The sequence below is a fragment of the Aotus nancymaae genome, unplaced genomic scaffold (assembly GCF_030222135.1).
Source record: "Aotus nancymaae isolate 86718 unplaced genomic scaffold, 86718_ANA_hifiasm-v0.15.2.pri h1tg000003l, whole genome shotgun sequence".
NCBI lineage: Eukaryota > Metazoa > Chordata > Mammalia > Primates > Aotidae > Aotus > Aotus nancymaae.
Genome location: NW_026988414.1, coordinates 31,642,883 through 31,659,915, shown reverse-complemented (window position 1 = coordinate 31,659,915; position 17,033 = coordinate 31,642,883). Strand labels below are relative to the sequence as shown.

General features: G+C 35.4%; 1 protein-coding gene across 3 annotated transcripts in view; it reads left to right on the top strand.

Moving 5' to 3' along the window:
• STX17 (syntaxin 17) overlaps nt 1–17,033 on the top strand; it is a 112,636-nt gene that overhangs the window by 47,880 nt on the left and 47,723 nt on the right. For 2 of the 3 annotated variants that reach the window (XR_010343774.1, XM_021674238.2), the window contains exons 4-7: nt 691–916; nt 8,733–8,848; nt 8,921–8,971; nt 16,474–16,560. Coding sequence is in view for 2 of the 3 variants with exons in the window: in XM_021674238.2 (XP_021529913.1) it covers nt 691–916; nt 8,733–8,848; nt 8,921–8,971; nt 16,474–16,560 (480 nt within the window). In the remaining variant the exon portion in view is untranslated. The other variant, XM_021674240.2, reaches the window with a different exon arrangement.

Below are 17,033 nucleotides of genomic sequence, written 5' to 3'. Positions count from 1 at the left end.
AAATAATATGTTTATATTAGTATGTACTATAATGTTAATATATACTAATATAGTAAATTAGGACTTATTGCAAGGATATTTGTTTCATAGTTTGTAATAACTAAAAATTAGAAACAATGAGAATGACTGTGATCACCGAAGGAATGATTAAATAAATTATTCTACATTTACACCATGGAATATAGTGCAACCATTGAGCAGGAGGGATATCCATCATGATACTGTTAAGTTGGATATGAAATGACAAATTATAGATTACTGTGTATAATGTAATCCATTTTTTTAATAAAAAGGGAGAAACCTTATATATGTTAAATGCATGCATGAGCCATGAGAAATGTGTGGGAGGATTGGGTTAAGAGAGCGGGTGGGATAAGTAAAGTGGGAAAATCATTTTTATTTCATATTTTTCTGCAGTGTGTGATTTATTGTGAAGAGCATTTATCTTTGTAATAATCACATTTAATGAAGGAAAAAATGCTAAATAAATTCAAAGTATGAGGATGTGGGTTCCAAAATTGCTGAATTTGGCCAGGCAGAGACATGGAAAATGTAAAAGTATTATGCTACACCTTCTATTGTGGAGACATTTGTAATAATTTCCATCCACAACTATTATAATGTTACTTCTGAAAAGAAAGATATTTTATACTAAGAAATGGTGGCATTAATGCTTTTTTTCTTTTATAGCAACTCCGATCCAATATCCGAGAAATTGAGAAACTTTGTTTGAAAGTCCGAAGGGATGACCTAGTACTTCTGAAGAGAATGATAGATCCTGTTAAAGAAGAAGCCTCAGCAGCAACAGCAGAATTTCTTCAACTCCATTTGGAATCTGTGGAAGAACTTAAGAAGCAATTTAATGATGAGGAAACTTTGCTACAGCCTCCTTTGACCAGATCCGTGACCGTTGGTGGTAACGTATTGTACTGTCTTATTCTCAGTTACAGTAATGCAGTTAATTAAAGCTCACCTCCTTGAGTAGATACTGAATTATCTATAGGTCTTCATGGATCATTCACTGTCCCAATATGCTGACTCCTTTGACCCTGATCAGTGTGCCTGGAAATGTGTACCCTGGATATTTTGCAGAATAAAAAATATGAGACTGTGCTTATGGAGTGGGACTTCAGGGCAAGTTCCTATTTGTCTATTTATTGAAGAGAAATTTAAATATATTTCCTAAGCATAATGTCATTCTTGTCAGCAGAGTACTCTTCACTCCTTTCCAGGTGCGGGGTGACCTCTTCAGGCATACATTTTTTCATAAGCATTCTGGTTTTCAGAGGGGATGTTAGATCTGTTTTTCAACCAAGTTCCCTGAATAACTGACAACATTAAGAAATCTACAATGGGAATCAAGCCATCATCTTCTGTGAAGTGATACTCTAAGGAACAGCCCTGTGAAATTTGTCATTACATCTCTTCTAAGGATGTAATTGATAATTGCCAATCATATGATAATAATGTCTTTAACTCTGAAAATATTCTTGGCTTAATACATAGTAGTTCTTCAAAGTAGTTGATCTTTTTTTATCTTTTGGATATTGAATAACTGATAAGGTTTTACTACTTAAATTGTTTACTAGAAAGCTTACAGCCAAAATTTTTAGCCGCCAAAAGTCAAATATTTAAACCTATCCTAGCTTTGTTTTATAACTACTGCCCTTGTTTTCTTTTTTGTTCTCTTTTATTTGTAATTTGTCTCATCTTCTTATTTTTTATAAATTATTCTAAGCTACCTTTAATCCTATGGAAAAGATGGAGTATAAATAAGTAAATTACAAATTAGAATAGAATCTTAGAGATGTTACACTACCTGTTTTTTCTCTTTTTATTTACTCAGAGCACTCCTGTACCACTCACTATCTCCAAAGCCATATTATTTTTAATTTTATATTTTTTATTTTCAGTGCTAATTTCTCTCTCTATAAATGACCCAGTCATTTATAGAGAGAGAAAAACTGTTGGAAGAAACATTTAGGCCACTGTTCAGAGTTTCTGGGTAATCTTGCTTTTGTTGCAGCCTTAGTACCTAGCACAATGCTTGACACATAGTGGACCATTCATAAATGTTTTATAAACATAAATAAATAAATATCTTCTTAGAGACAATTTTGTAATTTCACATGTGCTGTAATCACCTCACTCTGTGGATAATCAGTACCCTAAATATTTTTGAGAGAAGGAGATGCTAGCACTCAATCCTTGGTTGAAGAGTATTTGGAAAGAATGCTTTTTGATAGTTTGTAGTTACCATTTCATTATTCTGTTCACCTGTAGTTATCGTTGCCATATTGGTGAGGTGGAAGGCTGTTATTATCACTTAGTGCAAACTGATGCTTTATGTGCACATGTAGAGAAACTGGGTTTTATAGTTCTGTGTGATTAAGGGCCCATCTTATAACCCAGACATTATGATAGTTATGATGGTAGTAATAACTGTGAAGATAAGCTGGATTTTCTGGAAAGAGTAACTAGAATCAGTCTCTTTGCTGCATAGCTTTCAATTAACTATCTCTAGCAATTCCCCTATTCAAACAAAAATTTTAAGTTCTGAGAGTTTTCTCATAATATGATAATATCCTAATACTTGCTGTAATTTGCATTTTATTATTTCATTATATGTGTTTCTACCAGTAGAACTGTTTGGGATCAACAACCTTGGGCTTATATATCATCAGAGGAATTGCGTGATTATTATCATTAATAGAAGAAGGCAGCTTACCCAGTTTACTGTCAATTAACTTTCTCTATAAGAAGCTGATTGGTGTAAAAAAAAAAAAAAAGTTGGGCAGATTTTGAAGAAGTATGTGCATAAAGGAAATGAAAACATTGGAGCAGAGCCAGAGAATGGGGGAGAAGAAATAGCAGGTGAAATTCACTTCCCAGTTCTCTTGATTCTCAAACTTCTGAATTCACCAAATAGGCTACTAAAGGCCTAATTACTAGGAGAAAACTACAAAATTAAATCTCTGTAACCAGTATTGATTTGGTTGAGATAGTCATTCTATTAATAAAATCAATACCTAGGTTATACCTAAAACAGTGTATAGAATTTCAAATTCTGAATAGTCTGCTTGTCATATTGTGCTTTTGCTATGAATCCATTGCCAACATAAAGCAAGTAAAAAACTGTCTCACCAAGTGCCCGAGTATTTCACCAAATGTGAGAAATACTTCTACTATATTGCCTCAAATCCAGAAATATTATTAATAAATAATCAAGAGAATGGGAAAGGAAATGAATAATTAAATGAAAGCAAGTAGCTAATTTACATAACACTAATAGTGGGGTAGGAATTGAGTTTGCTCCATATTTGGTCTTCTGCTAGCTATAGATTGTTTTTGTTAATTCTACATGTTTTTATTCTGTGCTCTCCAGTTTTTCCTTATTTTTGCTTTAGATACTCATTATAGTAGCAACAGCCTATATGGAAAATCTGTTTTATTTCATAGAAGTTAAGTGCCTTAAAATACTTTTTACTTTACAAATTCAGTCTGATTCCAAATAAATTGGTTGGAAACATCAGCAGAGATTGAGGAGCAATGTTGCCACATTTCCATGAGTACAATCAAAAATACAAAAATTGTTTTTCATTTACAGATAGAAATAACAAGTAGAATAGGACGTTTTATGTTCTCTGGAGAATGAAAGAAGCTTATTAAGTTTTGGGAGAAGCTGTGATGATTTTGCTGTGTCTTTTGTCCATATTCTGAGAGTTCCTAAAGCAAATCTTCTCTGCCAATCTTCTTAATCTGAGAAACTTCCTTCTGTCTCACTTGTGTGTCTGGTTTCATTTTTAGCATATTGCTTCCCACCAAGAGAAGTGAGGAGCCTACAAATCTGATTTGTATTTAGAAAGGTGATTCAAGTCGTTGAGTGAATCAGTGGTTCTCTCCATTTTTGTCTTTCTTTACTCTCAGGACACACACTTCAGCAGTGCAAAAGGAACAGAATCTTATTACATTTTAAGCAAATATTCACAAAAGAAAAGAATCTAATCTTAAAACTGCTGGGAACTTCAGACCAGCATATTGAATTTGATGAAATTTAGATTTTTATCACAGGTATATACATGCACTGAACAGTTTTGTGAAACATGTAAATGGTTTATATTATGTGATTCAAAAGATGTATTTTCTATTGGTTTTAACTTTTTTAAAGTCTTCATTTGCAGCTAAGTTAAGCCATGCTTAGAAGTAATTTTATTTTGATAGATAGGCTTATGTAGATGATCAATAAATTAATCTCACTATTTTTAAACTATCAGAACTGGAAAACATTTCAGGAAAGCTTTTGAATTAATTTAGATTTATAAAGAACTTTTTCTTATGTTGGTGAAGTTTAGTGGAAATTTTTTATATATTATAATTCTTGGTAAAATGATTGCGGTTCATAAAGTATGGAGAAAGAGGTAGAGAATATTTGGATATATGTAAAAGGGAAAAGTCTTACGTTATTTAGTTTATTTCTCACTTTGATGAAAGTGAGACAGTTTTCTTAATGTTTATTTGAGTTTACAGCCAACAATAAGGTTTTAAAACCAATTCTGGGTTTTAAAAAACAGTGCTGAGTGATAGGTACTATGTTCTACTTGCCCTTTATGTTTCCAGTTTGTGTGTGGGTTGGGAGTATCTGAGATGATTATGTTATATAAAACAGTTGCAACTTTTTTACTTCTGTGGACAAAGCTAAAGTTCTTCAGCCTTCTTTCCAGAAACTATAATCTATCTCAGTGTTTTGCCTTACCATGTCCTTAGCAATTTGTAAAAGTTCAAAGTCAAAAGATCATCATTGAGGTAGTGATTTTAATTGCAAGCTGGAATAAATGAATTATGGAAGTTGTAGAAATTAAAAGGTTTGCTTTAATTGATTGTCATGCCTTGAACTGATTAGTGGGGTTTAGAATTTTAAGTTTACAGCAGAGTTTTTTAATGGAAGAAGACAGACTTCTTTGTTCTAAGACTCTATTTGAACTAAGATGCATACGTAGTTTGGTTTCAAGTTAGACGTAAATGACTTAAACATTTTTATTCTTTACTGAGGGAAATCTTTTATGTTTATTTAAAATGTCAAACATTTCCCATCCCTTATTTTTTTAGATTAAGTATGAATATATGATAATCTCTCCTCATTTTGTTGTGTACCCTCGAATACTTCATTTGAATCCTCTTTAATAGTACGTAAATTATGGCTTTAAAAAATATTTAAAATGGGCATGATTATAAAGTTCCCTTTTATATTTGATTTGTTAATAATAATGAAGTTATCATTATTCATTATAATGTTAAAGAAGTATAAATACCTGGAAATATTAAGTTGAAGAAAGGTAAGAGAGTAATTCATTTATCTTGGTTGAAGTGAAAATGAGAGTGTCTTTATGGTGATAATGTATAGAGTAAATAACTAGTTCAAGCATTTGTAAAAAAACATTTAGAGCTTTCAAAATATTGGCTATTTGCCATAACATCTTAATGTAAAACTTACTCTATATCGGCTGCCTTTGCTCTTCCTTTAAGTCAAATAAATATATTCAGATAAGATTCAAAACACTGTCAGTCCTGATATATCTACAAATTACTTTTTAGTCCACTGACTATGCCCTTCCTAAACAATTTAAACATTTTTTTCTGGAAAGATAAAGCATTAATAAGCTTTAAAGGTAAAATAGTAACTCAGTTTTATAAAATACTATTTCAGTTATAGGTTTGGCTGAAAAGAACATTGAGAGAATAGGGACTTAGAGTTATAATTGTTTACTTTTAGGAGTAGATCAGGTGCCACATGTCATCATGGCATTTTTCTGCTTATAACTCTCCAACAGCTCTCCTTGGTGTGCCAATAAAGTCCAAAGTCTTTAACTGGTCTGCAAGGCCCATCCTGACCATCCATAGGCTTATACTTGTAATTTGTCTTTTACTTCTTGCTTTGTTACCATCAAACTGCTGATTTACATAGCTATATTGTTTCTTCCTTGAGGGCCTTTGTTCTTACTGGTTTTTATATCTAGAATGTATATTCTTTTTTTCGTTGCCTAGTAACCTCAAGTTTTCTAGAAAGGCTTCCCATAAACTGCATACCATATCAAACTGGATCAGATGCCACCCATAGCTCTGAACTCTCATCAAATACTTACGTATCTATGTCTGATTCTAGATAGATACCAATGCAGTCTCCTACTGTTTTATGATTTCTTTTTGTATGTCTGGCTCTTCTAGAATATAAGTTTCTTGAGAATATATACTCTGTTAATTACTTTTTATCCCTGGTACCCTAAAACGATACTCAATGGGTACTCAGAAAATCTAAGTGGTGTTTTGAACTTGAAGTGAAGGGGAGATAGTAGACCTTCAGATTTCTTGTTTCCATTTCTGCTGTCATTATCTTAGATCACCATCACTTTACACTGGATGTATTAGAAAGCCTTCAGACTGGTTTTTTATTCTCTAATTTTCTCACCTTTCAACTCCATCCTTAATGTGTTTTTCACACTGTGGCTATAGTTTCCTCTGTAAATCTAAAATCTGATTATGGCACCTTCTGTCTCCAGTATTTTTAATAGTAATATATTGATCTTTTGTGAAAAACAAAACTGTTTAACATAGTTTACAAATGTTATGAATAATTTCAAAGTAGATTTCCAGCCTAAGTTTTTGCTTTTCTCCTTATCACAGTCAGCTATACTGAACATTTTTCAGTCCCTAAGCCTATACACATACTGCTCTCTCTGAACTGAATACTCTTTGCCTCTCCTTCCACCCCTGCCCCAGTTCACCTGTATAGTAATTTTGTTCATCCTCAGGCTTCAGGTTCAGAGCCTTCTCTGACCACTCTCCCCTCCACAAGTCTAGGTTAAATACCTCTCATCTGTACCCATGTAGCACTTTATACTTACCAATATTATAGTTCTTACTAGACTATACTGACTGAACTTGATTATTAATATGTCTCTATCACATTTTATGGTAAGATCTGTTAATAACAGCAGCAGTAGTAACTAATTTATTGAGCACTTGTACTTTATGTATAGCCCAGGTACTGTGCAAAGTAAATATCACCTTATTTTACAAATGACAAAAACCAGCTGAAGAGATGAAATACCTTCCCAAGGCAAACAGCTAATAAATAGCCAAATCAGAATTCTAACCCAAGTCTTTGTGACTAGGCCTAGGCTCCTAACTACTATACTATGTTGCCTCCTCCAAACGTTTTATGGTTTGCCATTGTGTCTGCAGCACCTCACTACACTGATCGGCATGTAGTAAGCATTTAATAGATGTCAACTCAATTAATGATTGGTAAAACCAATATGAGGAAATAAAGACTTGAAGGTAGATTTTAAAGTATGAATTAATTCATTATCATAGTGGTGTTTAATGGGGAACGAACTAGTAGGTTGATCCCTTTTTAAACTCAAAAGAAGTAGAAACAATGGTGGCATGGGCCAGAAGATTGACTCTGAGGAGAAGAGTAGTGACAAAAAAGACACATATGGTAAGAATATTTGGTGACAATCTGATTATTACCAATAGTGACTGATTTCATTAATAAAAACACATTACTTCCCTGCTTTAAACACCTTCTGTATCTGGTATTTACTACTGAAATAGCCAAGTAGAAGTTAAAGGATGAAAAGTATTAAACCTATTTATATAGATATGTCTCCTTGGAACATTGGCCAAGTAGAATAGTTTTCCTTTGGTGCTTCTTCCACATCTGCCCTAGTTATTCAGATTGGATAGATATTATTCATAGCCATACTTTAGATGACTGTGTAGATTTTAAAAATGTATATGTGGGGCCAGGCACAGTAGATCATGCCTGTAATCCCAACACTTTGGGGGGCCAAGGTGGGCAGATCATGAGGTCAGAAGATTCAGACCACCCTGGCTAACATGGTGAAACCCCATCTCTACTAAAAATACAAAAAATTAGCTGGGTGTCTTGGTGTCCGCCTCTAGTCCCAGCTACTCAGGAGGCTGAGGCAGGAGAATTGCTTGAACCTGGGAGGCAGAGGTTGCCGTGAGCCACTCCAGCCTGGGCGACAGAGCAACACTCTGTCTCAAAAAATATGTGTGTGTGTGTAAGCTTGGTGTTGTGGCTTACGCCTGTCATCCCAGCACTTTTGGTAAGCTGAGACAGGAGGATCACTTGAGGCCAAGACCAGCTTGGGCAACATAGCAAGACTGTGTCTCAATTAAAAAAAAAAATTCTTTTTAAGAAAAAAAAATGTGTTAACCCGGGGAGCAAGATGCCCCATGGATAAATCTTTTTTTTTTTTTTTTTTTTGAGACAGGATCTTACTCTGTCACCTAGGCTGGAGTGTAGTGTCATGATCACTGCTCACTGCAACCTCGACCTTCCAGGCTCAAGTGATCTCCCCACCTCAGCCTCCCAAGTAGCTGGGACTACAGGCGTGTGCCACTACACCTGGCTAATTTTTTAATTTCTTTGTAGAGATGAGGTCTCACTGTGTTGCCCAGTCTGGTCTTGAACTTCTGGGCTCAGGTGATCCTCCTGCCTCAACCTCCCAAAGTGCTGAGATTATAGGTGTGAGCCACTCCACCCAGCCAAACAATTCTATTTTTGTAGAATAATCAATTTCCTTTTAGCCTAAATTTAATTAGAGAGCATTTTATGTGGCATTTGTTTTATGAAATCAATTTATGCTATCTCCTTTCTAACAAGGCAAATAAACTCTAAACATGGGGTTATTATGTTCATCCAGGAGCATTTCACACTACTGAAGCTGAAGCTAGTTCTCAGAGTTTGACTCAGATATATGCCTTACCTGAAATTCCTCAAGATCAAAATGCTGCAGAATCATGGGAAACCTTAGAAGCGGTATGTTAAAAAATATTTTCTTTTTGGTAGCTGAGGGGCGTAAAAGTAACTTCCTCTCCCTTTCTTTTAAAGGACTTAATTGAACTTAGCCAACTGGTCACTGACTTCTCTCTCCTAGTGAATGTAAGTATATAACTGTTTTGGATGCAGAATTGTTAGGTTATTCGAATGAGAAGCTTTTGTAGTTATTAGGCTTTTAATTAGAATTTTAATAGAACTTATAATAAAAATTATTATAAAGACTGGTATTGAGCCATAGATAGAAGTTTAACTGTTCTCAAATTCCAGATTAATTCAGTAAACATTTATTAGTCACTTGTTATGTAAAGGCACTGTGTTAGATGCTTAACATTGAGGGTATGTTCAGGTTGGATTGTAGAAATAAATGAAGCCCATTCTCTGCCTTTGAGGATTCTTTTTGTTTGTTTGTTTTTGAGATGGAATTTTTAGAGACTCTGTCACCCAGGCTGGAGTGCAGTGGCACGATCTCGTCTAACTGCAACTTCCACCTCCCAGGTTCAAGCAATTCTCCTGCCTCAGCCTCCTGAGTAGCTGGGGCTACAGATGTGCACCACCATGCCTGGCTAATTTTTGCATCTTTAGTAGAGACAGGGTTTCACCATGTTGGTCAGGCTGGTCTCAAACTCCTGACCTCATGATCCACCTGCCTCGGCCTCCCAAAGTGCTGGGAATACAGGTGTGAGCCATCACACCCGGCCGCCTTTGAGGATTCTACAGTGCGTAGAGATAGACCTGCACCCCAGAAACTGAGCTTTCAAGCATAATGGTCAAATGCAAAAGCAAGAAGGAAGAGAAGTATTATCAGCTCCAAGGAAAAGCATTTAATTCCAAGGGAGAGAAGAAGGGGTTGTGAGGTGGAAGTATTAAGGATAGCTTCACACAGGTAGACAGTATTTGTATGAGCCCTGAAAAATGAGTACATGTCCACAGGTGGGAGTTATGGAGTATAATTGACAAGCTGAACAAAGATATGGAGTAGAGAAATGTATGGCCTGTTCCAGAATGACAAGTACTGCAGTATAACCAAAGTATAAGATACCATGGGCAAGCAAGGAGGGTGAGGACCAGATTGTGATGGCTTTGAATGCTATGCCAAATAATTCGAACTTTACTTTGTAGGCATTAAGGAGCCTAATACTTATTCTTGAGCAGGGTAGAGTCGTGAAATATAGTCTGTGCTTCAGAAAGATCACTGTTGGCTTTGTTAATAATGGCCTAAGAGAGGAGGAGGTCATGGAAAAGATGACTGGCTAGGAATCAATTCTAAGAGTTCACCTGGAGCAATGACAATACCAGTGTAAAGGTGAAGGACAGCTGGGAGATATTTCTGGGGGACTTAGCAGAAATTGGAGGAAGATGGAGTCAAAGCTAAGGCACATCGTCTTTATTCTGCATAATTGGGTGTCATTGATACTGTTAATATAGATTAGGAAGCACAAAGTCAATTTGGTGGGAAAGATGGATTTTCCATCGTTTTTCTAATTTGTTCCTGTTTGTCTTTCCCAGGAGTTATGGGAAGGTAGGATGTATGAATACATGTGTGTATGTATATTTATCTATGTGTGTCCATACAAACATACCTGTTTCTGCTTGCAGTTCTGTCTAGGTTTAGTTCTTTGTTCTCCATCAAACCATGATTTTGGGGTTGTCTATCTTTGAGTTATGGTTTCCCTGAGATCTAGTTTTAAATAAGAAGTTCCTAGATCACACAATCACAATTGGAATGGGAAAAGAGGCCAACTAATCTAATCCCTCTACTCTTGCCCCAACTTCTCAAATAAATGGTCTTCTAGCCTCTTTTGGAACAATTATAGCACAAGGATATTTGATACTTAAACCGCTACATTTGGAGTCTGTAACTCTTAGAAGAGTTAGAAGTGTCTGCCCTATAGTAACTTCTTTTTGGCATTTTTGGCCTCAAAACTACATACTGACCAAATTTTGTCTTCTTTCCATGTGAAAGTTTTTCAGGGTTTCAAAACTGTCATCCTTCCTTACTCTACCCAACCCCCACCATATTTTCTTCTCTTCAGAACCCTTGCTTCTTTTGCATTCCTTCTACAATATAATTTCTAGGATTTTCAATACTAGCTCCTTACTCTGCTTGTGTTCTATATGGTGGATATTTTCTTGAAATGTGTTACCTAAAATTGAATTCAGTAAATTGTTTGAATTGTTTCTGATGCCTCTAAGTTTGAAGCAGCAAAATGTTTGAAGTTTCTGGAGTAGGTTTCTATACAATATTAATATACTCACAAACAGAAGGAAGTAATAGAACAAGAATCCCCAAATATCTGTTGTTTCAGAATCAATATTTATTCAACTACTGTAAACTAATAATCTCTGAATCCAGTGCCGTTTGTAAAAATGTACACATGTATGGTTACACAAATATATACACTTGCCAAGTCATTGATCTGTACACATAAAATGTATTTTAATGTATGTAAATTATACCTCAATAAAGCTGGTTTTGAAAAACAAACTACACATGTACAAAGTTCTTACTCGATACAAACACATTTCTTTTCTTCTGGGATAGGCACATAAAAGAAAAATTAAAGGTTTGTGACCATTTGATAGTTACATGTTTGATTATATTATGTAAGCAGCTCATAACCTCTAATCTAAGGGAGATTTGTGCAGGAAAATTCTGGCTGTAGCCATAGCTCTATACAAATGTCCTATTTATAATAGTCTGTATCAGTACATGAGACAGAATGCTAATAGGCAAAAGCTCAAAGGAGAACCCCTGATTATTATTCCCAGGGTGACTAAGTTCTCATGACCACATGGTTAAGGATTCACAGAAGCTGTATTTAAGCACAGAATGACCTGGGAACATAATCAGAGTGACCACATCCTTTCATTATTATCACATGGACATGATAGCATCTAGGCAAATTAACCATGTATTTAAGGAATACTTTCTATGTACATAGCACTGTGCTAAACTGAATCAAGAATAGGAAAAAGCATTTGAAAAAACCTACAAGATAGTAGTAATGATTGCACAACATTGTGAAGGTACTTATTGCTACTAAATTGTACACTTCAAAATGGTTAAAATGGTAAATTTATGTTATATTTATTTTACCACTACAAAAAGAACTTACAAAGCCATTGACAGATCAAGGTTATAGTCCAATAAATGTTAATAAATTAATATCTACTAGGCACCCTGCTCTGTTTTTCTGCAAACTTTGTTGTTCGAGTGCCCTCTTCTCTTCCTGTAACTTTGTAACTAGCTCTATTTCTAGTCAAGGAGAATTTAAAGAACCATGGGCCAATAGTTCAGTAACAACTCACCCTTGCTGCTAGTCAGTTTTGACTTCTGCCTTTTGCCTTATTCCTATGGTTTTTGTAATACAGTTTTACTCTGGAAGCATAAAAACCGGTTGCAATGGATCAGATCAGATTCCTTCATTTGTTACCTATGTGACCTTCAGGATGTTATTTGACAACAGTGACCTTTATAACATTGATGGGAGGACTAAATGAGATAATGTGTGTTATTAAGTACTTTCTATTCTCTTCCCTTCCACTGACCCCAACTGCATTCCCGCTTTTGTCCTTGCTTTATTTTGATTCCTTCTTTGGCTCCTTGCAAAAATTTTACTTTTTCCACCACTGTTATCCTTCAGCATTTTAGTACTGGAATTCCTTCAGTACTAAATCCTCTGATGAATCCTCTGATATCAACTTCCTACTTAATTACTCTGCTTATTGCCTGCTCGAGGCCAGTATGATCATTTATTTTGCCAATATGTCATAGTATTTGTAAGTTTGTTTCTGGGCCTTTTTGTGTATATGATTGCATATGATTAAGGAGTGTATAGAATATACCATAGGATTTTAGAACCAGAATAGCTCAATGTGAACAGGATTGGTCAAGATCTAAGATTAGAACTTGGCCTTGAAGGCTGGCTAGAATTTAGAGAGGAATAAATGGAAGTACCTAGAGTTTTGGTATTACCCTCTTAATAAACTCATAGCTTTCCAAGAACCTTAAACTTTACAGCTACTGTCAGAACTCTCCAAGGAAGACCATTGTTAGTGATATAAATGGATTTGGGGATTAATTCGTTGAATGTATTACTATTGCTTGACATACAGGATGCTAGGCCTACAAGTGTCCCCAACAGGCATTCAAGGACAAAACAATTCATTGGTTTTGAATTTATATTCCCAAATTGCATTCTGCTTGAGAAGTATAATAAGCCACAGTTTATACAGAAACTTAGGTACTCCTATAGCTGTTCATCAAGATTTGTTATTTTCAGGCCAATAGGGGAACTTAATTCAGTGTTCCTTAAAATGAAATCTATAGACATATTCTTAAAGTCATTTGAGATTTTTTTTTTTCTGTAATAGGGGGTCTATATATTACTCTAGCTTGAGAAACACTGCAGTGTAATGAGCAAAACACTTAAATATAGTTCAACTCATTGTTAAAGGAATACTAAGAACATATATGGGGTGCCAAACTATAAAATGTCAGTCATAGAATTTGAAGATTGTCAAATGTAGGAGGCCTAGGCAGATGAAAATAAACATGAGCAAATCAGAAGCAAAAACCTCAGGGGAGATTGGTAGATAGAGGTGAGAACCACCATTAATGTCTGGAACTTGATTTCATAGGCTGAGTCAGGGTTGTATATGTATCTTTTGGTCCCACAAAAAGAGCCAAGGACATAGTGTTTAATAAGACGGGTAGTGTGACACTATTCAGCTCTGCATGGAGTCTAATTTGGCATTCTACTGATGATGATTGACAACTTTGTGACAACAGTTTGCTGCCTAACTGAAACCTTTGTGGGGGTCATTGAGTCCTCCTTACTCAAGAAGCAGAATTTGAAGTTGCAAACCAAGCAAAACATGGACAAGAGAAAGGCAGATATGCACAATCGAACGGTGGCTGTTGATTTCAGGATAGGGGCTGTCTGCCCTCTACCTCCTTCCCACACCCCAGCCCCATATTTTAGCATGCTTTCTGATGGCACGAATAAATACTTATAGATGTGGGCTACTCCCTAGGGTGGGATGGGCCTCATCAAATGCTGGTGATTGCAATAATGAGAAACTTTGTAATTCAAATAATCAGTGATCTCCGGATTGTTTTTTTCTTGTGGTTGCTTCTTCAGTTATTCCAAATGATTTTTATGAAAAAATATTTAAATTATTTTAAAATTTTGCTTTAATTTTTAAAAAGCCATAGAAGTACAATATCCAACCCCCCCGCCTTTTTTTTTTTTTTAAATATATCAGCAACTGCATCTGCAATATCCAACCCTTTTTAAAGGAAGGAACATTAAAAAGTATTTCCCTGAGGCTTTACTGTCACACTTGGGGTACAGAAATGGCAATAGTCCTGGCAGGCTCCTCTCTTTTGCTGGAATTATTTTGGGGCTGAAGGAAGGAAAACACATTGACTATTTTTCCTCTACTCTTCAACTCATCAACATATAACAGCTGATGATAAAGTTTTAAGCCTGTGATTTATCTGCTAGCATAGACTGTTCCAGGCAAGAATGGAAAGTGTTGGGGATGTCCTAAATAGAAACAATGATAGGGTGTCAGAAATCTAGACAAGTTGTTTATTATTAGTGCTGGTACTTTTTCTTCTGTGAGTCAGAAAAAGAAAGCTGACTTAAATAAGTTTTGCTAATAAGGAAAATAAAAATTGAATGAATGCTAAAAGATATCTAATGTTTTAGTGCCATAGAATTTTCAAGCATCAAAATAAATAGTTAAATCTATTTTTTTATAGAAAGATGAGAGTTAACACTTCCTTGGGGAAATCAGGATGAGTTTTTCTATTTTTCCCCTCACATTTTCCAAAAACATTTTATCCCCACTTCAACTCTATGAAGGTATAAGTTTCATCATTCTCACTTGATAAATGAGAATACTGACACCTAGAGAGCTTGAGTAATTTGTCTAAGGGCACATAGTGGCATTAGCTGAGATTTGAACACAGATTATCTGACTAAAGGTGGTGCCCTTGATCTGAGCACATATAATAGTGGTTCTTAAAGTGTGAGAATTGTGGACTGGCAGCATCGGCATCACCTGGGAGCTTATTATCTCAGGCTTCATCTCAGGCCTACTGGATCAGAAACTCTAGGCATGGGGCCCAGCAAGCTGTTTAAGAAACCTCCAAGTGAAATACTGAGAACCATTGTTAAACTTGTCTCTGACAGAGACATTCAAAGGAAAACTGATAAGGGACTTCCTTAGAGATTGTGTTAGAGATGTCAAGATAGTGATGGAGAATACTGGAATGAAGGGATACCACAATGGTGAAGAAGATATTTTATGTATGAGAAGGGAAGGAATATCAATAATGCTAAGAGGAAACAAATGTGGGAAAAAATAGCTGTGTTGTTTGGGCTTCATGTTTTCAAATGAAATGATGGTTGGAATTAGAAAAGTATTATTTGTGTCTGCCTCAATATAAATGAATAGGTCAGTTATATAAGGCAATCAAACACTTCAGGATTAAAGTTGAATTATTTCCCTCATTGTAGGTGGCATCTATCTAGGATCAAAGAGAGATTATCTTTTTTTCTGCACATTAAAAAAAAAATAGTCTGTAAACAGTTTGTGATAGTTAATTATATGTTGGCTTATACATTTGTTGTTTATACATTTGTGATAGTTGGTTTATACATTTGCTAAATTTCATCATACTATTCCATTAAAAGCAGTACCTGTTATATGTAAATTCTATCTAAAGTTGATTTAAAAATAGGAATGTGTTCCTATAGCAAGTGATGAATTCATGTCACTGGGGTGTCTAAGCAGAGCTTCAGTAACCGCTTGTCAGGAATGTTATAGTAGGGCTTCATACATCAGAGGAGAACTGACCTGATGACCTCAACATTCCTTCCACCCAGAGATTCCATGAGTCACAGATGCTGTTGTGTCAGCACAGGTGTTGCCATTTTATGTAGAATGGTTTATTAATATATTTGATCTGAAACATTTTAAACTGTCATGATTTTAAAATGTATTCAGATATACAGGTGTGAAACACAGAACAGTGAATTCATTCACTGACCCCTACTGCATATTACAAATGGAAAGAGCTCACAGTAGATCAAACCATATTCTAGTCTTGTTCCTGAAACATAACAATTTGTATTTATTGGACCAAGGACATTTTACTCCTAAGGTAAATGTGCCTGATTTAAACTGAATCTTCAAAGAAGCTAAATTAAGGAGGTGTTTTGAGGGTTTGATTTTTTGTTTTTTTCCGTCAAACCCAACATGACATGTAAATGCTTATTTGGACTTTTTTTCTTGGACGTAGATTCGTTTGGAGAATAATATGTTGTATGTTTGAGTGAATTTTAGTGTAAGATGCTTTTTGCTGTAAAGTTGCCACCCTTTTATTACCTAATAATTAAGATCCCCCTGCCTTTTTCTTATGAAAGTTAATTTGTCCTTTTGACATGGTTTTATCTGATGCTATTAATGAACCATATTAAGACGGCAAGGCTGCAGTACCCGGGGACCTGATTACAGGAATTAAAATAGTGTGTGTTGGCTCCCTGCTGCTCCCCAGCAGGACTGCTCACTCATAATTCCTTTGCATCTAGTCTCAGCAGGAGAAGATTGACAGCATTGCAGACCATGTCAACAGTGCCGCTGTGAATGTTGAAGAGGGAACCAAAAACTTGGGGAAGGTAAGATTCTGCTCCTGCTGACAAATCAATGGTACTTTGGCTCCCAGGAATCTCTAGTATTAACCCAATTGATCTGCTCTCTTCAATGTTGAGGGAACCAGCAATTAAGGAAATAAGGAAGAAATGACACATAGGTAGTGCAAGAAATCAATGTTGTAATATTCTACTCTAACATTCATTCTATCAAGAGAGTAATTTCTTCAAAGAGAGAATAAACTGTAGCTGTGTTATAAGGCATTTGGTGTTTCCAGGGAATATTTGCAGAGTGTGAAAGTGTAAGTATGTGACAGCACACATGGAGAGGGACCATCTATTTTCCATAGGATGTTGCTTTTAACCCCAGGCACACAGCACAGAGTAATCTCTGTGCAACATAAAAGCTTTGGGGGGAATCTGTGGCTGCCGAAACAGTTTAAATAAGCCAGCTAGATAGTTAGTGAATTGATTGTTTTGCAAGTAAAATCAATTTGTAG